Source organism: Tupaia chinensis, unplaced genomic scaffold, assembly GCF_000334495.1.
Source record: "Tupaia chinensis unplaced genomic scaffold, TupChi_1.0 Scaffold000146_1, whole genome shotgun sequence".
NCBI classification, from domain to species: Eukaryota; Metazoa; Chordata; class Mammalia; order Scandentia; family Tupaiidae; genus Tupaia; species Tupaia belangeri.
In genome coordinates this window covers 10,650,363-10,677,808 of record NW_006159616.1, presented here as the reverse complement: position 1 = coordinate 10,677,808, position 27,446 = coordinate 10,650,363, and the positions used below count along the sequence as shown (strand labels likewise).

The 27,446-nt window shown below is 45.9% G+C and overlaps 1 protein-coding gene across 1 annotated transcript; it reads left to right on the top strand.

Moving 5' to 3' along the window:
• The first annotated feature begins 377 nt into the window (after positions 1–377).
• On the top strand, positions 378–17,432 carry CFAP107 (cilia and flagella associated protein 107). The gene is made up of 4 exons (XM_006145280.1): positions 378–698; positions 11,509–11,622; positions 15,847–16,024; positions 17,165–17,432. The coding sequence occupies exons 1-4, from the start codon at positions 588–590 to the stop codon at positions 17,344–17,346; spliced, it is 585 nt and encodes a 194-aa protein (XP_006145342.1). The 5' UTR covers positions 378–587; the 3' UTR covers positions 17,347–17,432.
• Positions 17,433–27,446: the final 10,014 nt, after the last annotated feature.

The following is a 27,446-nucleotide window of genomic DNA, read 5'->3' as shown; positions in this document are numbered from 1 at the left end:
TTGTTTCATCTCTCCATTACTCACAGGATCAGCTGCTGGATTTTAGCTGGCAATGGTGTGGAGCAGAAACAATTTTTCATGGAAGCCCCTTGGGCAAAGTGGAAGGCAGGCAGTGAACAGAGCCTGAGGCTTAAACCTTGCACAAAAGCACTCAGTGGTAGAATTTGCCTTGACCTTGAATATGCAGCAAGGACAATGCCTTTCTTGGGGTGAAACACAGAAACCAGGCCTTTCCAGTTACTGCTTTCCGGGGTGGTGGTTGTTGATTTAACCAGTTTTTGCTGGGTCCATTTTTCTCTTGCAGAATCAGCTGTTCCCTTACAGAGAGTATTTATACCCACTGTCTATCACTATGGAGACAGTCAACAATAAAGAATCTAAGATCCCGTTACCTCTCCCTGGAGGCTGAGAGTGGACTCTTGGGGCCTTTTTATTCCTTGAAGGTAGCACGGCGTTGTCTGCTACACCCTCAGGAGGGCAGCTGGGAAGAAAAAAAGACACCCCAAATTCAGCCACTTCATAACACCTCCCCCATTCACATAACCTTAAACTGTGTCAAGTCAAAGAAATTTGGGCAAATCCTTACCATGTTTTTGACAGCAGTAGACCCACAGTCATTCTCTACTCCAAGCTGGAAGACTGAGGCCAAGTATTCAACCCGAGTGCTCACTGGAAACTGGGTGGAAGAGAGGAGGAAGGTAAGGAGGGAGAGGGCATGGCCAGAAGGTCCAGAGGGAGGCTGATGGAGAGGGAGAAGTGAAGATCTTCACTGCTCCAATCAGGGCAGCAGATGGTTGTATCTTGGGCATGTGCCATGTGGTCTCTGTGCTCATACTGGGGAGTCCACACAAGCTATCATCAAGTTCCCCCGTTCTCGCTAACACATCGTAGAAGAGATGTCAATACAGTTGTGCCTCTTGATGATATTCTTGTTTTTCCCCCTCTCTTTTGTGTGTGTGTGTGTGTGTGTGTGTGTGTGTGTGTGAGGTTTTACCTTAGGGTGTGGGGGCTCACTGGAGAGACAGAGACAGACAGAGAGACAGAGAGCAAAAAATCACCCCCCATGGGGGGATGGCCATGCTGCAATCCCTTCTCCTCCATTCTCTTCTTCGGATTTTGGGCACGCATGCATATGCACCTGGAATGAGTTTTTTAAGCTGCCAGGTTCGGGACTTAAACCACAGTCAACCATGTGGGAGTCCAACATCTTAACCATTACACCATCTGCTAGTTCCTATCGGTGCTATTCTTAATGGAGTGTTTCTAGGCATTTGGACATTTCCTGTCCCCAATTCCTTTGTGCCTTGACCTGAAGAATGCCTGAAGAAGGTTTCCCTGGCCTAGCCATTCTCAGGATGTGGAACCTGCTGAGGCAGGACTGCTACTCTTGGCATGATGGCCAGAGATATACGTTCTCTGGAACCTGTTCCTCAATCTTGCCCTGGTTGTACATTTTAACTTTTGCTTTCAGAACAGAATAAATAAGTTCTTGCTGTTCCCCTGTGATTTAAAGGCCATTGGAAAATACTTTGTCTGAACTGGCCTACTTAAAATTGAGTAACTTTGTTTTTTGGCGAGCAAGACTGAGCCACTTACACTTTTGCAGAGACATCTTGGGATCCACATATTTTCTCTGGAAACGGACAAGGAAAAGAACATGGAGAAATAGAAATGGTAGTTTGGGTATAAGGAAGAGCGAGGAAGGCTTATAGTGACTTCTGAGAGCCAGAGAAGGCTGTTTTCATAGAGAACAATAGCATTCAAGAAAGCATTCACCGCCCCTCTGGCCAGACATGGCCTGTGGCCATCATTAGCTTTAACTGAAGGTGACCTTGTTTGGGAAATAGGTGTGCATAAAGGAGGGTGCAAGAGTAAGACAGACAAGCAGAGTAATACCTTCACATGCCTAATGCAACACTCAGGGATATTATGGACTGGTCTTATACCTAGAGAAGATTGTATAAAGGGAGTGGATTTGGAACAATGTCAGCAAAATGGTAGACTAAGAAACCCCAAGTCTTCATTCCTCATGGAAACATTTAAAAAGTTGGCTAAATGTTACAAGAACACTATAAAACAGTCAAACATCTACAACTGAATAAATGCCCAAGTAAGAGAAGGCCACATTTGGGACCAGCAGATGGCATAATGGTTACATTGCTGGATTCCCACATGGTCAACCGCAGATCGAGTCCTGGACCCGGCAGCTTGAAACTCATGTTGGCGGCATGTGCACATGCATGCCCAAAATCCTGAGAGGAGAATGGAGGAGAAGAGAGTGCAGTGGTCATGCCCCCTGGGGATGATTTCTCGCTTTGTGTCTCTCTGTTTCTTTCTGTCTCTGTGGCGAGTGCGCACACCCTATAGCTAAAACCTCTACTTAAGAAAAAAAAAAAAAAAAGGCCACATTCGAAATGATAGGAAACTATAGGCATTTTTACTTGCCTTTTCCCTACTCCTCTCCCCAGCAAAGCATGGTGTGGTCTGCAGTCTGGGGCAAGTGTAGCCCAGCAGTTTCCTGCCTCAATCCGGAGGGCATAGGCCAACAGTCCAGCCTGCTGGGGCTGCCTGAGCAGCTGTTCTTTGTTTCACCTGACATGGAGTTTGGCTGGGGGAAAGTGGCACAGTTCATAATGTAGGCTGCAAAAAATCAGTGGAAAGCAGTGGCAAGCATGGATAGTGAAAGCTTCCAGAAGATTATAGAACTGGAGATGTCTGGGGCAAGAGATCATGGGTAGAAGAATACAGTAGAATAGCTAAGGCCCCCAAAAGAAGCAAAGGTGAGACTGGGAAATTAATACATGTATAAGCAGACATGTATATGGGGGAACTGCAAAAAGCATGCACAGACCCAGGCAAGATGTATGCCCAGAAAAACCTAAGAATACCTTAAACTTTCATGCTGGGCTGAATCCAAGTCTCAGAACGTAATCTGCTAGTTAAAAAAGTGTTTCTTTACACAGAGTTAGTCACGAAGACTGGGAAAGTTGGCTGCTTTTCAAATGCCCAATTTTGTTTGTTTCTTTTCTTTTTCTTTCATTTTTTAATAGATTTTTTGCCATAGAATGCAAGCACTAGCCCAAAAGAGACAGAGAGGGGAAAAGTGAGAATTCACTCCCTGCTCCAGGGGCCCTGGCCCTACCACAGTCTTTTCTCCCTTTTCTTCTGGGGATTTTGGTCATGTATGCATATGTGCCTGTTGTGTTTATTGAGCTGCTGGGTCCAGGAATTGAACTGCAGAGTTGGCTACGTGTGATCAAACACCTAAAACACAACACTGCTGGCACTCAAATGCCCAACTTTCAATAACAGCAGCAAGAAAAAATTACTAGGCATATAAAGAAACAGGAAAAGATCATTCAAGGGAAGAAAATAAAGTGGTAGAAACTCTTTCTGAAGTAGCATAGCATAAGTCCTAGTCAAAGATTTTTTAAAAACTGTCTTAAATATATGTTCAAGTAGCTAAAGGAAAACACACACACACACAAAAAAACCTAAAGTAAACTAGGAAAACAATATTTGAACAAAATGAGATTATCAAAAGAGAAATTATTTTTTTAAAGAATTATTTTATTTAACTTTATTCATTATTATTATCTTTATTATTTTCCAGTTTGATCAGAGAGAGACAGAGAGAGAGAGAGAGAGGAAGTGAGAAAGCCAGCCACCAGATCTGAGACCTGAACCGTGGTCGGCCATGTGGGAGTCCAGCGCCTTCAACCACCATGCCACTTGCCGGCCCCAAAAGAGAGAGAAATTATTAAAAGGTAATAAAAAGACTATTTCCAGCTGAAAACTATAATAACTGAACTGAAAAATTCAACAGAAGGCTTCAACAGCAGATTCAAACAGGTAGAACAAAGATTAAACAAACTTGAAGAGAGTGAACAGAGTCCGAGGGATTTATGGAATGCCATTAAATGGATAAATATTGACAAAGGGAATTCCAGAAGGAGGAAAGGAAGAAAGGGGCAGTGAGATTATTTGAAAAAGTAATGGCTGAATGCTCCCAAATTTGAGTAACTACATGGATATAATACATGTAATAAATAAATATAATATGCAGAGTATTATACGTGGAGTAATACATGGATATAGTACATGGAGTAAATCCAAGAAACTCAATGAACACGAAGTAGAATAAATCTGAGAACCACACTGGCACATATAATCAAGCCACTGATAACCAAAGACAAAGAGAATCTTTGAAGCTCAAGAGAAAAGTAACTCAGCAGGTACAGGGATCCCCAATAAGATTATCAGTAGATTTCTTAGCAAAAACTTTGGAGGCTAGAAAGTAGTAGGGTAATATATTTAAAGTGCTGAAAGAGAAATAATTGTCTGGGTTGGCTTTTTGACTTGTGGTTAAGGAGCCAGATCTCTTGGGGACAGCCTATGACATGGTGGTTAAACTGACTAGATCCCTCATGGCCTACTGTATGGTTCAAGTCTTGGACCTGGATAGAAAACAAAACAAAACAAAAACACTGAGCAAAATCCCAAGAAGAGGGAGAAATGGAGGAGAAGGGGTTGTAGTATTATCGGTTCCCATGGAGGGAGTGCTTTCTCATGCCTCCATCCGCCATCTCTCTCCCGTGCATGTGCCCTCTGGAAAAATTTAGGAAAAAAAGAAAAGGAAAAAAAAAATAAATAAAAGCCTGATCGTGCATGGCCAACTGTACTGTTCAAGCCCTGATGGCTTGAAAAACATGCAGGGTGTATGTGTACGCATATCCCAAATTCTGACAGGATGAAGAAAAAAAGTCACAATACAAAAATAATGTACAAAATTACTTTCAGGCTAGGTGTGTCAGGTGCATATATAAGATATAAATGAATTTCATGTTTAGACTTGGGTCTTGTCCTCAGTATATCTCATTCTGTATATGCGAGTATCCCAAAATCTGAAAATCAAATCTGCAATCAGAAATATTTCTGGTTCCAAGTATTTAGAATAAAGGACATTCAATCTGTAACAAAATGGCAAAAGTAAGTCCTTCCTTATCAGTAATGACTTTATATGTAAGTGGATTAAACTCATCAATCAAAAGGCATAGACTGGCAGACAAGAGACCTACTTGAGAACTAAAAACACATGTAGGTTGAAAGTGAAAGGATAGGGGGACCAGCAGTTAGCGTAATGGCTATGTCGCTGGACTTCCATGTAGTCGACCGTGGTTCGTGTCCTGGACCCGGTGGCTTAAAACTCACGCAGGGTGCATGTGTGTGCGTGCCCAAGATCCCGAGAGGAGAATGGAGAAGAAGGGATTGCGGCGTGGCCATCCCCCTTGGGGGGGTGGTTTTTCGCTTTCTGTCTCTCTGTTTCTCTCTGTCTGGTGAGTGCACGCGCCCTATGGCAAAAACCTCTACAAAAAAAAAAAAAAAAAAAAGAAAGTGAAAGGATAGGAAAAGATATGCCATGCGACAAGTAGCCAAAAGGGAACAGGGGCAGCTTATGTTGATATCAGACAAAATAGACTTTCAGTTAAAAACTGTTACGGCCAAGTGATGACACTGTAGTAACACAACTGGACCCACTGGGGAAGGTGCTGGGTTTGCATCCCAGGACCTCACTGAGCATGCTGGGTGCATACCCATGAGCTGGGCTGGTTGGGACTGGGGGTGGGTCACGGAGTGCATACTGTTGAAAGTGCTTGTTTATCTCTCTCTCTCATGGAAGAAATAAGCAAACTTCAAACAACACTGTTAGGGGACAAAGAAGGAAGTTATATATTGATAAAAGTGTCAATTTACCAAGATGTAATGATTATAAACGTATATTTGCCAAATATCAGAGCTCCGAAATACATGAAGCAAAAATGGACAGAATTGAGACCAGCCGTTGGCGTAATGGCTATGTTGCTGGCATCCCCTTTCGTCAACCGCGGCTCCACTCCTGGACTCCCATTTAGTCAACCGTGGTTCAAGTCCCAAATCCAGTGGCTTAAGCTCATGCCAGGCGCATGTGCGTGAGTGTCCAAGATCCTGAGAGGAGAATGGAGGAGAAGGGATTGTGGCATGGCCATCCTCCCAGGGGGTGATTTCTTGCTTTCTGTCTCTCTGTCTCGCTCTGTCTTTCTGGCAAGCACATGCACCCTACAGCAAAAAATCTCTCCAAAATAATAATAATTAATTAATTAATTGCAGTTAAAAAAAAAAAACAGAAAAATCCAGAAATTGGAAGTGAAACAATGCATGCCTTAAAAACCAATGGATTGGGGCCAGCAGGTGATGTAGTAGTTAAGGCATTGGACTTCCACATGGCCAACCATGGTTCGAGTCCTGGATCTGGCAGCGTGAAGATCACCTTGGGTGTGTGTATATGCATACCCAAAATTCAAAGAGGAGAATGGAGGAGAGGGGGTTGTAGCATGGCCACCCCCTCTAGAAGACGATTTTTCACTTTCCCTCTGTTTCTCCTCTCCAGCAAGCCCAATTCCCCATGGAAAAAAAAAAAACTCAAAAAACAAAACCAATGAGTCAAAAAATAAATTACAGAAAGATTAGTAAGTATCTCGAGACGAATGATAATAAAACACAACATACCAAAACCAAAGGGATGTGGTTGAAGTAGTGTTAAGAGAAAAATTAACCACTGTAAACACGTTTGAAAAGAAAAAATATTTCAGATCAGCAACTTAACTTTATACTATGCGAACTATAAAAAGAATAAACTAAGCTTAAAGAAAGCAGAAGGAAGGAATAATGAAAATTAGAGAAGATTTCAGTAAAATAGAGAATAGAAAAATGACAAAAATCAAGAGCTGGTTCTTTGAAAAAGATTAATGAAATTGAATCAAGAGCTGGTTCTTTGAAAAAGAGGAATGAAATTGATAAACCTTTCGCCAGACTAAGGAAAAAGACAAAAGACTCAAAATACCTAAAATGAAAGTAGGAAATAATTACCAATATTCTTAAGTAAGAGAGTGCTATTGGATGGTTGGAAAAGTCAAGGCATATTGTTTTCTGTTTTCAAAGGCCATTTATTTTTATAAAGAACAAAGAGCAATCAATGATATATTGCCCATTTGGGGGTGCTTTCAGGGGTGTTCTCTCTCTCTCTCGCCAAGTTTACGTGCCTTCTGGCAACTAAACAGAAAAAAATTAAAAACAAAAAAAAGAAAACTTCAGACCAATATCTCTTCTGAATAATTATGCAGAAATCCCCATGAAAATACTAGCAAACCAAATTCAATAGCATATAAAAGAGATGATAGGGAGCAGCAGATGGTTTAATGGTTACATCGCCAGACTCTCATGTAGTCAACTATGGTTCAATCTGGCAATTTAGAACTCACTCCAGGCACATGTATATGCTTGCCCAAAATCCCAAGAGGAGAATGGAGAAGAAGGGATTGTAATGTGGCCATCCCCCCAGGGGTTAATTTCTTGCTTTCTGTCTGTCTGCCTCTCCTGCAAGCACACATGCCCTATAGCACAAATCTCTCAAAAAAAAAAAGAAGAAGAAGAAGAAAATGAGACTATATACTATGACTAAGTGGGACTTATTTCTGGAGCGTGAAAATGGTTGAAAATATGAAAATTTTTTTTTTCCTTTGGAGAGGTTTTCACTATAGGGCACGTGCGCTCGCCAGACAGACAGAGAGAGACATAGAGACAGAAAGCGAGAAATCACCCCCCAGGGGGAATGGTCACACTGCAATCCCTTCTCCTCCATTCTCCTCTCGGGATCTTGGGCATGCACGCACACGCGCCCAGCGTGAGTTTTAAGCCACCGGGTCCGGGACGCGAACCGCGGTCAACTACGTGGGAGTCCAGCGACATAGCCATTACGCTAACTACTGGTTCCCAAAATATGAAAGTGTTTTGAATAAAGAAAAAGCAACACATGAGCCCTTCAATTGATGTAGAAAAAGCATTTGACAAAATTCAATTCTCTTTCATGATAAAAGTACTCAACAAACTAGGAATAGAAGGAAACTACCTCAACATAATAAAAGAACATATATGACAAACCCATAGCTAATATGATACTCAAAGGTGAATGACTGAGCACATTTGTTCTACTGATAAAATCAGAGGTTTGGCCACTCCTATTCAACATAGTATTTGAAGGTTTAGCCCGAGTAATTAGGAAAGAAAAAGAAAAGCATCCACATTGGAAGAAGAAGCAAAATTACTTTTTCTAGATGGTATGATTTTATAGGTAGAAAACCCTAAAGATTATTACACACACACACAAACATACACACACTCTGTTAAAACTTACAAATAAATATAGTGGGACCAGCAATTGGTGTAATGGCTATGTCGCTGGACTCCTATGTAGTCGACCATGGTTTGAGTTCCAGACCCGGTACCTTAAATTCATGCCAGTCATGTGTGCATGCATGCCCAAGATCCCGAGAGGAGAATGGAGGAGAAAGGATTGCGGGGTGACCATTCCCCCCAGGAGGTTATTTCTCGTTTTCTGTCTCTCTGTCTCTCTCTGCCTTTCTGGTGAATGCACACACTCTATAGTAAAAACCTCTCCAAAAAGAAAAAAAAATAATAAATATAGCAAGGTTCAGGAAACAAAATCAACAGCGATAAACTATGCTATGGGACCAGTCAGTAGCGTGGTATATTAGGCAATTGAACTGCACATGGCCACTAAGTGATTCAAGTCTCAGACCTAGTGGCTTGAAAAACATACTGGGTATGTGTGCGTGTGTGCCCAAAATTTTGAAAGGAAATTGGAGAAGAGAATGTGGTGTGATTACCCATCCTCCTAAAGGGTGACTTCTCAACACCCCCTCCCCACCCCCTTTCTCTCTGGCAAGTGCACACACCCTATAGCAAAAACTAGACAACAATGAAAATAAATCAGTTATGTTTTTATATACTAATAATTTGAAAAGGAAATTAAGAAAACAATTCTATTTACAATAACATCAAGAAGAATAAAATGCTTAGGAATATATTTAATTGAGGAGATGAAAGAGATATACCAGATTCCCCAACACTACTGAAAAAATTAAAGTTGACATAAAGAAAGGGAACAACATTCTGCATTTATGGATGAAGACTTACTATTGTTAAGATGTTTATACTATGCAAAGCTATCTATAGATTCAATGCAATTCCCGTTGAAATCCCAATAACATTTTTTCTAGGAAAAATAAAAAAAAATCCATTCTAAAATTTATATGGAATCTTAGGAGACCCCAAATAAACAAAACAATTTTTAAAAAGAACTAAGTTAGAGGACTTACATGTCCTGATTTCAAAACTGACTACGATGGGAACCAGCAGTTAGCGTAATGGCTATGTTGCTGGACTCCCACATAGTTGACCGCGGTTCGCATCCCGGACCCGGTAGCTTAAAACTCACGCCAGGCACGTGTGCGTACGTGCCCAAGATCCCAAGAGGAGAATGGAAAGAAGGGATTGCGGCGTGACCATCCCCCCTGGGGGGTGATTTCTCGCTTTCTGTCTCTATGTCTCTGTCTGTCTGACGAGCGCACGCACCCTATAGCAAAGAAAAAAAAGGGAAAAAAAATAACTACGAATCTACAACACTCAAGACAGTGTGACACTGGGGTAATGACAATTACATAGACCAATGAATCAAGAGAGAGAGCCTAGAAATAAATGCTTGCCTATATGTCAATTAAAAAAAAAAAAAACTGCCAGAGAGAATGAGAGGAGAAAAATGAGAAAGCATGTCCACAGGGGATGGGCATGCCATGATCCCTTCTTCATTTCTCCCTCCTTTAGGGATCTGGGCATGCATGCATGCACAGGTGCCCAGTGTGTTTTTCAGCTGCTGGGTCCAGAACTCAAACCGTGCAGTCAGCCATGTGGAATCAGCCTCCCCAACACCTGCTAGCTGTGTGTCACATGATTTTTGACAAGGGTTCCAGGAACATTCAATGGAGAAAGGACAGTCTGTTCAACAATGGGTGTTGGGAGAACTGGAAATCCATAAGAGAAAGCATGAAGTTGTATTCTTACCTAATACCATACATGAAAATTAGCTTAGAGTGTATCAGAGGCCTAGATGTAAGACCTAAAGCTATAAAATTCTTAGAAGAAAGCACGGGGCAAAGTTCCGTGACATTGCATTTCACAATGAGTTCTTGGACATGACACCAAAAGCACAGGCAATGAAAGATAAAAAAAGACAAATTGGAATTCATCAAAATAAAAACTTTTGTGTATCAAAAAACAATATTGACAAAGTAAAATGGCAATTCATGGAATGGCAGAAAATACTTTCAAATCACATATCTGATAAGGGATTATTGTCCAAAATAGATACAGAATTCCTACAATTCAACCAAAAAGGAAAGAGCGTAATTAAAAAATGGGCCAAGGACTTGAATAGACTTTTCTGAAAACAAGATACACACGGCCAACAAACACACGAAAAAATGTTCAACACCAGTAATCATTAGGGAAATGCAAATCAAAACCACAATGAGATTCTTCTTTGCACTCGTTAGGATAGCTATTGTCAAAAAAAGAGAAAATACCAGGTGTTGTTGAGGACTGCAGAAACAGGGAGTCTTATGCACTGCTGTTGGGAATGTAAAATGGTGCAGCTGCTCTGGAAAACTCCTCAAAAACGGAAACTTAGAATTACCAGACCCAGTAATTCCACTTCGGGGTGTATATCCAAAAGAATTGAAAGCAGGGACCCAAAAAGAGATTTGCATATCTGCATTCATAGCAACATTATTCACAGTAGCCTAAAGACAGACGCAACCCAAGTACTCACCAATAGAATGGAGAGACAAAATGTGGTACACACACGTGCAATGGAATGTCCTTCAGCTTTAAAACGGAAGGAAATTCTGACACATCCCACCACATGGGTGCATCCTGAAGATGTGCTCAGTGAAACAGGCCAGACATGAAAGTACACATATTGTGTGACTGCACTTTTCTGGGATACCCATAATAGGCAAATTCATACAGACAGAAAGTAGAATGGTGGTTGTCAGGGGCTGAGGGGAGGGGAGAGGGGGAGTATTTAATGGGAACAGAGTTCTAGTTTAACAAGACAGAGTTCTGGAGATGGGTGGCGGTGACTAGCTACACTACAGTAGGGACGTACTTAATGCTGCTGAACTTGTACACTTAAAAATGGCTAAAATGGTCAAATTTATGTTGTGTGTATTTTACCTTATTAAGTTTTAAGACAATCAATTAGAAAACATAATACAATGAGGAGGAGAAAGTGGAATTGGGGAGAGTGAGGTGCAAAGGAAAAAAGGAAGAGAGGAGACAAGTAGGGGAGAGGGCCAGGGAGATAGAAGGGGAGACAGAAATGGGCTGAGACCAGGAAGAGGGGGCCAGGTGAGCTGACCGTAGCTTTTCGGAAGGATGTGGATACGGGCTACCAGCCCCCGAGCAAGCTGCTTTCCTGTGCTGCGCAGCATGGTCCGGGGGTCCTACTTACCTTTTCTCTGCCGTTCTTCCAATGACCCAGGAGGGAAGGGGATCCACAGAGGTTTGACAGTGGCATCTCAGAGGAGCTCCTGAATATTTGGTCTTTTCTAGTTCACCCGAGCCACTGAGAAGACACCACAAAGCATTTACAGAAAAGAGTTTGTCCCCTTTCCAGGCCACAGACCAGACCAGATCTCCAGGTGGTATGGGAAGAGGAGAGTGGAGGTAAGAGGCTCAGGGGCCACCAGTCAGCTTCTTATAGGCTCCATCCCCTCTGGGGAAACAGGAGTCTCTATTATTTTTTTATTTATTTATTTTTCTAAAGAGCTGGCTTATTTATTTTTTGGGGGGGTGGAGGGTGGGCTAGAGGACATATGTGCTCGCCACACCGCAATTCCTTCTCTATTCTCCTCTCGGGATTTTGGGCATGCACGTACACATGCCTAGCATGAGTTTTAAATCACTGGGTCTGGGACTTGAACTGCAGGGGTGACTATGTGGGAGTCCAGTGATGTAACCATTATGCCATCTGCTGGTTCCAAGGAGTCTCAGTTATAACCTCCCAGTCTGGCTCTAATCCTTACTTCCCCAAGTAGCAGATGATGTGTCTAGTCTCAAGCCGGCAGTATTCTCCTCCACCTCACCCCAAATCCTAGCACCTGAATTGTGTCATGCTGTTGCAACAAATGCAGACAAAGGCTGTGAGAAAGAATAACCAGGAGGTACAGTTCGAACGAAGGCCTCACACAGGTTCTCCAAGAGCAATGGTGTGATGTTTGGATGAACAAAGTTTTACATCATCTGTGCCCCAAGTGGAGGACCATTTATACACTGTCCTCATTTATGGGTGCCTGTGTGCGTGTATCATTGTGTTCAGAGCAGGGAGCAGAGTCCTGCAACCTCAGGCCATGCCTCCCCCACCCAAGGAGGGCAAGAGAGTGTCAGAGGCTCAGAGATCCTGGTCTTTCCCTCATCTCCTACATTAATCCCTGTGGGCGCCTCCCACCGGGTACCCCTAGGGAGAGCAAGCTTGTAGGGACTCACCCACCTGGTGTACAGCTGTGCTCTGTCCCCACCACACTCTGTGGGTTCCCCTAAGCTGCTTCTTTCACCAGCCTGCTGTTCTTGGAGGTGATTTCTGTCTCCCCACTCCACCCCACCTGACGGCATACCTGCTCAAACTTGGAGTGAGAGTGGGAAAGTATGGAACAAGGCAGTGAGCATCGTTAGGAATCGGAGCATTTTAGAACTTGAAGTGATCCAAGAGATTGTTCAGTGCAGCACTCAGAGTTGGTGCGATTCTTGTCCAGCACCTTGTGGCTCATGAGTAAGGGACCAAGCAGGTGGCTGCTCTGCAAAGCAGGCAAAGAATGTCCTCAGATCCCATTTCATAGTCCAGAGTGGACTATGTCTCTTCTGAATTTGGAGCTCCATGCCAGCATACATAGTGCCAGATTTCCGGCTGTGTGCTGGCATCTCTGGACTGTGCTTGAATCCCTGGACTGCGCTGGAGTCCCTGGACCATGTTAGCATATTTGGACTCCGCCGGCATTCTCGAACTGTGTTGGCATCTCTGGACTGCACTGGCAGGCCTGTGCTGAGCTGGCAACTCCAAGGCATGTCTATGCTCCAGGGCTACTGACCTTAGTGGGCACTGAAGACACAAATGCGTTTTCATATATGCCAGTCAAAATTAGAACCTGCCATCCGGGGCTCCCAGTCTTCAAGCATCAGTGTACGCAAGGTACTTAGCCTTGTTCTCACTGCATTAGCCTTTCTTAAGGATCTTTGGACCTGTTCCAAACCCTGCCTAATGGATAACCACACAGAAACAAAGTCTGGTTACAAGTAAGAAAGAGCGAGAGCACCAAACAATGAGATATTTATTTCAATGTTTTCTACTCAAACTGCCTACTTGCCTGCCCAGGCCCTGGACACAGACTGTTTCCATGAGGCTGTTTCAACTCTGTTAGCTCTCCTGTTGGCATCATTTTGCATTCCTCCTCCTAGGCAGCTTCTTTCTTCATCTCCCACCACCACTCTATGCTCCTCCCTCTCAGGCAAATACTGAGTCTGTTCTCCAAGTTGATAGATGGCCTTATCACCCCCCAGGGAGCACTCCTTCCCATACTTTTTCCCTAAGCAGGTGTATTAACTGTGTGCTTTATTTTCTGTATCTTACAATGCTTTGACATTGTGGGGGCATTGCTAATCAGAGAGACTACCCCAAAGTTAGCTAAGAGGTAGTGAATAACTTGCTTGTAAACACACTTTTCATAGGCAAACCAACTACCCAAAGCCCATCTCCTCAGCAGCTTCTTTGATCGAATTCTCCCACACCATGCCAACATTCCCTCTGTCTCATATCACTCAGGGTCAAGCGCTGGACAACTAGAGCTCATTCCTATAGTCCAGAGCTCACCGACATTATTCACACTGTTAAATCCTGAGCTTTCTCAAACTTGCTTGTCCGCCCACAGAAACTACAGTAAAGGCTCTGGGCCCTGCACTCTCCTCACTTCCACCTCCTAACCAGCCTGGAGCTTTGCCCTGTGGCCCTGCAGAACATGGCCTGCCCCTCCTCCTGGGAACTGCCATAGACTCTTTTCTGAGGCAATTGTCCCAGGCTGGCTTTATTGTCTGGTGGTTAGGACCCCTGGATCCCCTGGCCAACTGAACTATTCGAGTCCCAGACCCAGTGACTTAAGAAACATGCCCGGCACATGATGTACATGCATGCCCCAAATCGTCAATAGAGGGAGAGATGGAGGAGAAGAAACTGAAGCTTGGCTATTCCTCAGGGAGGGTGTGTGTGTTTCTCTCCTCTCTCTGTGGCGAGCATTTACTAGCTTTAGCAAAAACAAAACAACACTATTGTCTCCAAGTCTGTTACCTTACCATTGCAGGATTTGTGGATTGCAGTCACAAAGGATTAGAAGCTTGGATCGCAGGAGGGGATAGCAAAGCGAGGTTTATTGAAGGAGAGGAAAGCTCTCTGAGCAGAGAGGGCTCCTGGAAGTGGGCTGCCGAGGAGGAGCTGAGGCGAGGGGTTTCTTCAGCAGTCTAAGCATGGGCTGGCTCTCTGATAAGGAAGCGGGCTTCAGGAAATAGTGACAGGGTGGTGTGGTGATTTATCACCCCATTCTTTGTGGGGTCCTAGAACATATCACCTGCACTGCTTGTTAGAAGGTACTTAGCAAATAGAAACAGTTGCCCTTAGCAGTAGTTGTTTTGAGCCCTAATGCAGCCAGCTCTTTGTTAAAAACTTAGCCATTGTGACTCCATCATGGGTACAGCTTATGTGTCTCCATCTTGGGCCTTTACCCTAACTACATGTTTAATATCCCTCTCTCCTGCCTTATACCTATACCAGGTGAGAACAAAAATCGCAGGTACACAATCGAGACAAGCAGGGCCACGCCCCAAACCAAACCAAACCAACCAACAAACAAAAAGGCAAGACCGTCCCTCTTGGCTTCCCTCCTTTCCTGCTGCAGTGCCTCCTCAGCACTTTCCTTTGCTGATGGGAAAGCCTCCGACTCGCTTTCCCTGGCACAGGCACCTGGTGGTGTAGCTCCTGGGAACCCTGCTCAGTGCCTGGGGCCCTCCCCTCGGCCCCCTCTGGCATTGTGATCTGATTTATGTATGGAGCCAAATGTGAAATATTGGGGGCAGCGTTTCCAGACCAGAGCAGACACAGACCTCCCTGTCTGCTCCAGACAAGGAGGACCACATGGAAAATGGCATTATCCTCCTTGTAAATCAGCCGGGTCCCCAGGGTTCCCTCCCAGGACCACGAGGACTTTCCTAGGAAAAGCACCAAGTCAGGCAAACATCCCAGAGTAAGGAGAACATGGCTTTCTTCTCCCTGTAAATAACTCCCCACCAAAGAAACCGCTCCCCTTAATTCCAGCTGGGGCAGCCGTAAATCCTTTGCAAGAGAAGGTGATTTATGGCGTGGTCTCTGCTTCTTCCCACAGTATCTGATTGAAATACAGGGCGCGGATGTCGGGCTGGTATTCGCCGTCTTTCACGTGTCATGGAAATACACACTTGCATGAACGAGGCTTGGGACAAGTCTACAGCTGTAATTTCAGATCCCAAGGGCTGGCAGTGAAGTGGCTCATGCTCCCCCCATTTGGCCTAGTGTCTGGACTTTAATTTAATGTGCCGCCATAGTTCATTCTAGGGAGGAACTGACTTGGCATAGCCTGGGACCGATCACACAGAGGACTGACTGTAGTGAACTGGGGCATGTTTGAAGGTGGGCTGCAGTAGCATGGGACAAACCAGCATGACATCTATTTGGTGGCCCTGAGGGCTCACTGCCAGCCATGAAGGACTCATCTCCACCAGACCCTCAGGTGGAGCAGTCCTGTCTCCATCCATCCATGGCCAAGAGGATGCCTTGCTTTGATCAGTGACATTCCCACGGTGTCTGCCTTCCAGGGCCTCCCGTACAAGCACCTGCTCACCCACCACCGGGAGCCCTCGCACCGCTATCTGATCAGCACGTACGACGACCACTACAACCGGCACAGTTATAACCCGGGCCTGCCCTCGCTCCGGACCTGGAGTACGCAGAAGTTGCTGTGGCTGCCGGAGAAGTCCGACTTCCCACTTCTCGGTACTTCTGTGGTTCAGGGTTTCTCTGCGTCAGTCTGTAAGGGGTCCACGAATGCACAGGGCTAAGGTGTGCCTCCTCTTGCAGAAGGATCCAAGATGACCTTAAAGGGGAAAAAGTCCTATTTTCCTCTAAGGCGGTCACCTGCCCTCCTCCTGACACCTGGGATAATGGCATGGCCACATGTTTACCAGGAGCACAGGGGGCGGGGAGCACCAGCCTCCACGCTCCCCAACAGCCGCTCCTTTGATGAGCAGTGCCTGACTATTCCTCAGGTGGCGTTCCACCTCATGGCACCTGGGAACACTGCACTGATAAACACTGAGGAATTTCCCCCCTCAGGGAGTTGACGTTCTGGTAGACAGACAGATAAGACACCATACATGAATATGGTAACTTCAAATTGAGCAAATAGAATCATTTCTGACAGAGACCTATGCTCCGAGAAGAAAATGGGTGATGAACAGAAAGAGACGTGGGGTAAATGCCTTCTGGGAATGATGGGAAACAGTCTTTCTCGAGGGGACAATTGAACGGAGAAGGAGGGAGCGACATAGGGATTTAGGGGAAGAACTTTTCTGCGAAGGGGACAGTAAGTGAAAAAGTTGTGAGGCAGGAGCAGAAGAGGGCCACTTATGGGCTTGTAGAGCACATGAAGAGGGTAGACACTGTCCCACACATGGTCAAAGACGTTGAAGGCATCCAGGCAGGAGCCTGCCTTGATCGGATCTGCATGTCCAGCACCCCCATCCCCACCAGAGGACACCGCGCCACTGTCTCTGTCGTCCTGCCTGTCCACGTAAAGGGCCATCAGTAGGAGAAGGAGCTGCCCTCGCTCTACCTTACTGGTGTGTGGGTTCCCCTGACATCACTTGCACAACCCACATGGTCCTCTCCCAGCACACCAGGGCTAACCTCTCCAAGGCCTCTGTCCAGCACCTGGTCTCTCTCGGGTCCTCAGGGAGCAGGCCCCACCTGAGACTCCTGCAGAGCTAGTTCTTCCTTCAGGTGCCCTGCCAGCCTCAGTCCCTGGTAGAGCACCTTGGGAAAAATCTCAGGACCCCCATAACATTTTCTTGTAGCCAGTTGGGGCCATACTCCTCCTTTAAGCCCTGTTCACCCAGACCCTGGTTTCCCTTGCAGCTCCCCCTACAAACTATGGCCTCTATGAGCGGCTGAAGCAGAGCTGGCTTGCACTGGAGGCCGGCCCCCAAGAGAGCACTTACACTTCGGCCTTCCCCAGACCACCGCGATGTGCCATGTCCCGGCGGGAGCATGCAATCCCTGTCCCGCCACCTCGCCTGCACCCTCTTCCACGCTTCTGAGAAGTGCCCCGGCCCCACTGGCAGCTCAGCAGAACCAGCTGGAGGCCTGCAGTGTCATTCCAGGCCTGCTGGACAGTGAGTGGCTACAGATGACCCCAGATATCAGACCCGGCCCACCAGAGGGGCCCTCGGAACCATGGTCTGTGCTTGACTGTACCTTTCCCCACTCCAGACCACAGGTTCCGTTCTCTTTCACCCCGCAATAAAGCTCTTTGATGCTACCGCAGTGCCATGTGCGTAGAGAAGATAGACCTGGACTGGGAGAGAGGGCGGGAAGAGTCCTTGAGTTCCACCCCCTCGTTTCACAGGAGGGGAAACTGGGGCTCTGAGTGGTGTGACTCCTTCACATTCTCATGACTTGCTAAGTGCCCTCAAGGAGCAGCTGGTCCAATGGGAGAACTAGATCTGACTGCGAGATTTGCAAGAGCTGGTGCTGAGGCGAGTCCAGCTCTCCCGTCGTTGCCCGTGCAAGGGAAGGCGTGCAGGCCCTGGAACTCAGGAGAAGAAGACACGCCACATCTCCCTCCACCTCGGAGCTCACACATCTTTTTATGAGTTTGGGCAGAGGGGAGAACCTTCTAGTAAATGGTTTAAGAATGAGGGCGGGTCTTCTGTCAGATTTCTTCTGACAAAAGAAATCAGGACAGGAGTCCACCTGGCGCTGATGGCCAACCTTGGGTTGAGAATGCCGGCTTCCTAATCTGCCTTTAAAAAAATAAATGAAGTGGGACCAGCAGTTAGTGTAATGGCTATGTTGCTGGACTCCCATGTAGTCGACTGCGGTTCGTGTCCCGGACCTGGTGGCTTAAAACTCACGTGGGACGTGTGTGCGTGTGTGCCCAAGATCCCGAGAGGAGAATGGAGGAGAAGGGATTGCGGCGTGGCCATCCCCCCTGGTGGGTGATTTCTCACTTTTTGCCTCTATGTCTGTCTCTGTCTGGCGAGCGCACGCGCCCTATAGCAAAAATCTCTCAAAAATAAATAAATAAATAAATAAAGTGTAGTCATTTCTTCTGAGAGAGAGAGAGAGAAAGTCATCCCACCAGTGCTTCTGCTGCTGTCGCCACCCGGTCCTCAGGGCTCTCTTTACCTTCCAGGATTTAAGGTTCTAGCCCAGCCTTCCTTTGAATGGCAGCTCTCCATCACTCCCCACTCAGTCTGTACTGCTGCTATAGGCACGGGCGTGGCCAGCAGTTTGTGCTGGAAAGTTACTGGCTGAGCGAATAAATGATCTGTGATCTTTTGGGGGCTCCTCCCTGGACCCTCGCTGTTCCCCACTGAATCTACCTTTTTTCCTTTTTGCCTTTCCTTCCATTGCCAGAGGGAGTGTGCACTTGCTAAAGAGAGAGTCCGGGAGAGGAGGAAAGTACCTTCTAAGGGGTGAGGTCATGACACAGTTCTTTCCCCTCCAGTTCTCTGTCTCGGGGTTTGGGGCACACATACGCACATGCCTGAGTGTTTTTCAAGTCATTGGGGCAGGATTCAATCCGAAGGCACCCATGTGGGATTCAGCTGCCTTAACCACTAGGCAACGGGGCCAGCTCATTTGTTCTCCACTTTGAATCTCTGTCCAGCTCCACCCCATAGACCCCAGCCCCAAGGTGGAGCTCTATGCCCATGCTCCAGCCAGTAGGGTCCTCAAAGACCCCTTATTCTTCCCAGAGTTCAGTGTCTCCTACTGTGGACGCAGAGCAAGGTGTCTCCTGTGGATGCTTCTGTCAGTTTCCAAGAGGTGAACACCTCTCTGCTTTCCGTCTTTAGAACCTGCCATCCATCCCCACCACCAGTGGTTTCAACCTGACTGTGGTCCCGGCAACCATCTAACCTATTCTCCCACTAAAACCAAAGAAACAATCAAAGCAAAGCAGAAAAATGCCATCAATGGACAAGCGTATTCTCTCATGAATCCTTTCCTTTTATTTTTGGCACCTGCTACGGCATTTGAGCAAAGGACCCTTTGCCCTCAAAAAAGAAGGCAAGAAAATATTCAGTATTAGAATTCACTGTGGGTTGGGCATACACCAAGAGCGAGGATCTGGCCTGAACAGGCTTGGCTATGCCACAGTTCCTCCCTTCCAGTTCACTGGGTTGCCGCCACAATGATCCAAGTCACGTGCGCTGGGGTAGGAGTGGTTGGGTCGGTTCTGTTTTACAGATGAGGGCACAAAGAAAGAAAGAGGAACTGACTGGCCCACAGTTGCACAGCTACTGAGGCCTCGAGTTAGGACTCGAACCCATGGCCACAAGCGTGCGTGTTTGGTCATCCTTGTACAGAGCTGCCTCTTCCAAGAAATGCCAGCAGAAACTCCAGTTCTCTGTGTGCTGGTTCACAGGCACATGCGTGTTCGGTGATTCGTACCACAGACAATATAATCAAAGTGTGGAAGTCTGGTTTCGTCCTCCTCTGTACAGGACACCTGCTGGCCTCAGGCTTCCTATTCTACTCCAGTTCCTTCCTGAGGCCCCCAAGAGTCTACTCAGTGACACTGTCTCTGACTGTCAAACCTGGCACATACCACGGCTCGGTACATGTTTGCTGAGTGAGTGATGGTGGAGGGGAAGGAGGAGCCAGGAGGTGGAGGAAGCTGAGCCAGGACACAAGGTCCAGGAGGCTGTCAGTGCAGCAGAGCTGGCTTTCCTCATACCTCCAGACCCACCCATTCATTCCACAGTCACTGAGCCACAATAGAGCCAGGCCCTGACCTCCCAGAGCCTGCATTCCAGCGGGAGGAGAGCATTAAATGCAGTCTTAGAAGACAGAAAAGCCTTGGGGGACCTGGAGATCTTGGAGGTGAGGAGGGATGGAGTGAGGGAGACCCTGGGGGATGCCGGAGAAATGCAGTGTCATGAGAGCTCCAATATATAATGTGGTTGTCAGAAAAGTCATGACTCATTTTTGCATAGAAAAAATATAGAGAAAGATACATTATGACTTTTCTGACAACTATATATATATATATATATATTTGTATATACATATATACGTATATATATATAGTTGTATATACATATATATATATATATATATATACATATATATATATATAGAGAGAGAGAGAGAGACATTCACAGATTCCTGGGATGAGCATAGGGACATTTTAGGAGGGGCAAGGCAGTCGTGCTCTGTAATCCACACATGGGTGGGCCCTTATGGCTCCCTGCTCCCCAACCTGGTCAGCGGTCCTTAACCTTCCATGCACACACACTTCAGAATGTGACTATCATGCTGCCGTGGCCAGAAGTGCCTGAGCTAGAGCAGGGGTCGCAACATTTTTGGCACCAGGGATCAGCTTCCACAGATTGGAAAAACAATTTATCCACAGACTGGGGTGGGACGGGGTGTGTGGTTTCAGGATGAGTCGCCAGCACTGCATGTCTTGTGCACTTTTTCCTATTATTATTGCATTGTAGTGCATGATGAAATGATAACACCGCTCACCATGATGCAGACCCAGCGGGTGCCCTGAGCTTGTTTTCCTGCTACTAGGTGGCACCATCTGGGGGCTCCTGTAAGACGCTGATGCCACTGCTGAACTGATAGGAGGCCGGGCTCAGGCGATAACGCCAGTGGTGAGGAGTGGTGGAAACACAGACTCTTCACTCCCTCACCTGCTGCTCCCCTCCTGCTGTGTGGTCCAGTATCTAGGGCCACGAGCTGGTCCACGGCCTGGCGGTTAGGGACTCCTGAACTAGAGCATAAACAGTTCAAAAATTAAACTAGGGCCAGCAGATGGCATGGAGGTTAAGGCAGCTGGATCCCACATGGCCAATGGCGCGGTTCAAGTCCCAGACCCAGTGGCTCGTAAAACAGGCCGGGCGCATCTGCGTGTGTGCCCAAAACCTCAAGAGGAAAATGGAGAAAAAGAGACTATGGCATGGCCATCCCTCCTGGGGATGATTTCCCACTTTCCCCTCTCTCTATCTCCAGCGAACACATATGCCCTATGGCAAACATTAGAATAAAAAAAGAATTAAACTAAAGCATTATAAACAGGTCAACAAATGTAATAGCAGCAGCTCAGGCTGGCCTGGGTGGAGGGTTCCCTGCCTCCTCTCAAGATGAGGGTCTTTGTCCTATATCTCCACTTCAGATCAAACGGTGGTTCTCAAACTTCATGGGTGTGTGTGTGGCGAGGGGAGCCTCGTTAGAACACAGGTAGGAGGCTGACCCCACCCCTCGAGGTCTTGAATCAGTAGGTCTGAGGTGGGGCCAAGGGGCTGAATTTCTAATATTCCTAGGGGATGCCAATGCTGATGGCGCTGGCTGGACCATGGATTTACCGTGGGAACCACTCCACTAGCTAAGCTACTTTATTTTTATCTTACTTGCACAGTTTCTTTGGAATAGCAGATTCTGCAGAGGAAAAAGATACACAGTAAGCATTATACTGGATGCTCCTCAAGGCTGCCCTCAGCTGCATAGGAACTCAAGACTTAGAATTTTATTACACAGCTTTACAATAAGCACATTCCCAGGAACTGGGGCAGTGTAGTGTCATCGTCAGGAGCACTGACAAACAGACAAGCCACCATCCCAGTCCCACCACTTATAAGCTGTGACGCTTTGAAGAGGCTACAGTCCCTCTCTAATTAGTTTCAAATGGCTATAAAGATGGAAACGCTGAGCCCAGAGCTCAGTGCACAATAAGCCTCCGTAAATGTAACAGCCGTTGTCATTGTTTAACACTCAAAGAGAACAGGGTAATCTAGAAAACAGCCCAGGCCACACGGGACAGCCCAGACATGAGATGTCCACCCACACGCAGGCTGTTCCCTCTGCCAGGTCAAGCTGCCTGGACTGTAGAACCCAGCCCCATTTCCTAAGTAGCACCCTGGAACAAGGCTGCCACCTGGTGGCTGATTTGACACCAATTTGCAAGTAGTTGTGATTTCAGTTTCTGAGTCTGAGGCAGCACCAAATCTCCGGAACAGATGTGAAAAAATAATCTCAGGAACAGATGTGAAAAGATTTCCAGACTAGGGAACCAGCAGTTAGTGTAATGGCTATGTCGCTGGACTCCCACATAGTCGACTGCGGTTCGCGTCCCGGACCCGGTGGCTTAAAACTCACGCCGGGCGCATGTGCGTGCGTGCCCAAGATCCCGAGAGGAGAATGGAGGAGAAGGGAATTGCGGCGTGACCATCCCCCCTGGGGGAGTGATTTCTCGCTTTCTGTCTCTATGTCTCTCTCTGTCTGTCTGGCGAGCACACATGCCCTATAGCGAAAACCTCTCCAAAAAAGAAAAAAGATTTCCAGACCAGATTCCCTCCATGTCCCCTTCAGTTTGTCTTGGAAAGCATCTGAGGGTTGGTATGCACTTGGGTGTACTGATGCCTGGAAATCTCCTGCATTGACTCTAAACGCAAATTGTTCCTTGCATATTTTGAGGTTCTAATCCCTGCCAGACAGGGATTTGCTGGGCACGTCCGTTCACACCTCTGGGCCTTGGTTTTTTTCCTCTGAGAAATGAGACATCTCTGAGGTCTGTACAGAGATCGTGAGGGCAGGCTTGTGAATTTTTCCTGCTAGGTGTTGCTGTCTCCTGGACTGAAACTCCCACAGCCCACATTCAGACAGAGTCGGGATGCATGTGATTCCTGAGAACCCAGACCCTCAACTCCCCCTGAGACCTTTCCACCCCTTGCCCACTGCAGGAGTCCTCCCCACCAGGTAGGCTGACGTCAAGCTGCCCATGAAACACATACGCCAAGCCTCCAGGCCAGTCAGGGAAGGAGCAAACAGGCCCAGGTGGGGAATTGGGGAGACTGCAAGGCCCAGGACCTCGGTGAGGGGACTGCTGCCTCTTAGTTCACGCCCACCTTCAATCCCTGAGGAAAAGTAGAAAGTGAAGAGTACTTTTTGTTTGTTTTGTTTTTTTCTTAAAGGTTTTGCTATGGGGTGCATGAGTTCAGAAGAGAGGCAGAGAGGGAAAGTGAGAAATTACCCCCTGGGGGGATGGTCATGCTGCAGTCCTTTCTCCCCTACTCTCCTTTCAGGATTTCGGGCACATATGCACAAGCCCCCACATTATTTTCAAGCTGCAGGCTCCAGGATTTGAACCACACTGTCAGTCATAAGGATCCAGCACTTTAACCACCATGCCGTCTGCTGGCCCATTTTCGCTTATAAGCATTTTTTAAAAAATTAATAATTATGCATGCTTATGGGGGAACAGTATAATGCTTTGATACACACACAAACACATAAATATAGTAGAATTATTAAATCAAAATAATTAGCACATCTATCACTTCACATACTTTTTTTGTGTGGTGAGAACACCTTAAACCTACTTAGCAATTCTCGACTTCCATTGTGAGTGGCTGGGGTTGTGTTTCCCTGCTGTGCAATGTTTCACATCAGGGCTCGCTCTGTGGCCTGGGAGTTAAGCAGCTGGAGCCCACCTAACCAACCATGCTGTTTGAGTCCCAGACCTGACATGCCAGGAGACCTGACATCCCAGACCTGACATGTGCGAGCTTGAAATCCCACAAAAAGGGAGAGATGGAGAAGGGATTGTAGTGTGACCATATGCCAATGGGGGTATCATCTTCTCTCCTTCTCCCTGTCTCCCACTCTCTCTCTCTCCCTGTCTCTCCCTGTCTCTCTCTCTCTCTCTCTCCAGCAAGCACACTTGCACTCTAGTAAATAAATAATTCTGGAAAAGTATGCAAGAAGGCGACTAGGAGAAGAAACGAAAGAGATAAAGTGTTACAATGGAAAAGACAAATGTAAATATTTGCATTTATGATTGGTTTGCCTTGTTTAAACTAAGACACCTAAGGGGGCGTGGAGAGCGTGGTCACGCGCCCGGGGCTAACCTTGCCAGGCTGATGAAACTGGATGTGATATGGTTTGTACAGAGTTCAATACCAGTAGGATGATAGAAAGGGAAAAGAATTGTTACTGAGCCTCTTACCACTGTGGAAAACAACTGCTTCTATGTTTGGTGAACTTCGTACATCAGCGGTTATCAAACTTTTTGGTCTCAGGATATCCCTTTATCATCCTAAAATGTATTGAAGATTTCAGAAAGTTTTGTTTCTATGGGTCATATCTATCAATATTGACCACATTAGTTAAAATGAAAAAAAAAAGTTGAAATTTCACTCATTAATCCAATCATACATAACAACACTAAGCCCACTACATGTAAATGTAAATAACACTTCTATAAAAAGGAGATGTTTTTCAAAATGAAAAAAAGTTAGGGGCCAGCAGATAGTGTGGAAGTTGAGATGACTAGATCCAGTGTGGCTGACTGCGCAGTTCAAATCCCAGACTCGGTGGCTGGGAAACACGCTGGGTGTGTGCATGCATACCCAAACTCCTGAGAGAAGAATGGAGGAAAGGAATTGTGGTGTGCCCCCCCTCCCCCGATTGCTTTCTCATTTTTCCTCTGTCTCTCTTTCTCTGTCTTTGGTGAGTACACACTCCCTATGCCAAAAAAAAAATTTTTTTTGAAAGAGAGATTTTTGTGATGGGGCGTGTGCATTCACTGGAGACACAGAGAGACAGAGAGACAGAAGTGAGAAATCATCCCCTCAGGGGGGATAACCACACTTCTCCAATATCCTTTCGGGATTTGGGGCATGCACACACACATGCCTGGCATGAGTTTTAAACCACCAGGTCCAGGACTTGAATCTTGGTAGACTACTTGGGAGTCCAGGGATGTAACCATTACACAAGCCATTGGTTTCCCCCCATCAATTTTTTTCTAATTAAAAAAATCTAGAGTGGACTGGCTCCATGGCCTAGTGGTTAAGGGAGCTGGATCCCACTCGGTTGACTGAAGTTTGAATTCTGTCTCTAGATACTTGAAAAAGACACAGGTGTGTGAGTGTGTGTGCCCCAGATCCCAACAGCATGGAGACATAAAGAGACCATGGCATGACCATGTCCCACTGGAGGGCGCTTTCTCCCTTTCCCTCCTTCTCATCTCTCTCTTTGAGGAGTGCACATGAAGGCAAATAAAAAATAAGAATTTAATGTGGAGTGTAGCATTTTAAAAAATTTCACAGGGCTGGCAGTTGGCATGGTGGTTAGAGGTGCTGGATTCCCACATGGCCCACCACAGTTTGAGTCCTGTACCTGGTGGCTTGTTTTCTTGCTTTCCCTTTCTCTCTCTGTGTGTGTCCTCTCTGGTCAAGTTAAAAAAAAAAATATATATATATATATATATAATAACAAATGGAATTAAATATTAAAACTTTTTTTCACGTAGCATACAATTCATCCATTTAAAGTAAGCTCTTCAGTGGTCTCCAGTATATTCGCAGTTATGCAGACATCACCATCATCATCTTTAAAACATTTCATCACCCCCCAGAGAAACTCTGTACCCATTAATAGTCATTTCCCATTTTCCCTGACCTCCCAGCCTCTGAAAACCACTAATTTACTCTCCATCTCTACTAATTTGCTGATTTTGGACATTTACATCAATACGATCATACAATGTTATTTCATCACTGGTCAAGGAACAAGAATGTGATGGTAAGTCCAGCCCCATAATGCAGTGGTTAAGTGCTATGCACAGAAAGCCAGAACCCACATGGCCAACCATGGTTCGAATCCTGGCCCTGGAGGCTTGGAAAATATGCTGGTCATGTGTGTATGCAGGCCCAAAATCCTGACAGGAGGGAAAAATGGAGGAAAAAGGATTGTGGCGTGACCACACCTCCACTGAGGATGTGCACTCTCTCTCTTTCTCTCTCTCTCTGGTGAGTGGATGTGCCCTCTGGCAATCAAAATTTTTGAAAAATTTAAAAGAATATGGCAGTAGAAAAAGTTCAAGGGCCAGCCAATGGCATGATAGTAAAGGCAGGTAGTTAAGGAGTGCCTACCCACTCCTCCCTCCCTGTCTCTCTCCAACTAGTGCACATACCCTGTAGCAAACAAATAAACCAAAAGCTCAGTGAAGTACAGGGAAGCCAGGAAATAGAACCCGGATTCTCATCAGTTAACGATGGGTGTTGTTTTAGTAGTTATCCTCTGGACACGTCAGTAGGGTGATTGAAGATGAATTACACTTATTTGTGGGGAAGACAGTCCATGATCCTCGGTAGATGCCAGAAGCCACAGGAAGTATCGAACGTGATACGTGCATGTGGGGAGCTTCCACCTTTCACATAAAGAAGGCTCTTTATACCATCTCGTTGGCATATCCAAATTGCCAGCATCGTTACTCTTGGGCATAGGGCCATTATCAAGTAAAGTAAGGGTTACTTGAACACAAGACCATAATAGGTGACAGTCGATCTCATAACTGAAATGGCTACTAAGTGACTAATTGGCAGGTAGGCTATAGCTATGTGGGACAAAGGAATGACTCCTGTCCCAGGTGGGATGATGCAGGATGGCACGCCAATTTGAACATGCTACTTGGAATGGTGCATATTTTGATTAAAGAATTATTTGTTTTATTTTACTTTTTAAAGAATTACATAATTTTATTTATCATTATTATTATTTTTAAAAATTTGCTACAGGGCATGTGCACTCTCCAGAGAGAGACAGAGAGTAAGAAAGCAAGCTGTCAGGTCTGGGACTTGAACTGTGGTTGGCCACATGGGAGTCCAGCGCCTTAAAAACCACACCACCTGTTGGCCCCTATTCAACTTTATTTATCATCATCATTATTATTTTAATTTGCTACAGAGTATGTGCACAAACCAGAAAAAGACAGAGAGAGTAAAATGAGAAAGCAAGCCACCAGCTCCAGGATTCAAACCATGGTTGGCCACATGGGATTGCAGTGCCTTAACCACCGTGTCATCTACTGGTCCCTTGTGGCACATATTTTTAAACTTCTATATTATTTATTTCTGAATTTTCCAGTTACTATTTCCAGACCACAGTTGACTGCTGGCAACTGAAACCATGCCTTTCCCCACGACAGTGTCCTTGTCCTTTGGTTTTAAAAGTACCTGACGTTACTCCTTTCTCATGTGTGCTCTGTCTCTCGTCCAGTACTGCGGAGAATTACTGGCTCCAGTCTTGCTCTCTTTGGTGTTGGCCTCACTCAATAAAGTTTCCTTTCCTTATTCACCAAGTTTTATCTCTTTACGCAACAGGTACCAATCCCATTTGGGTC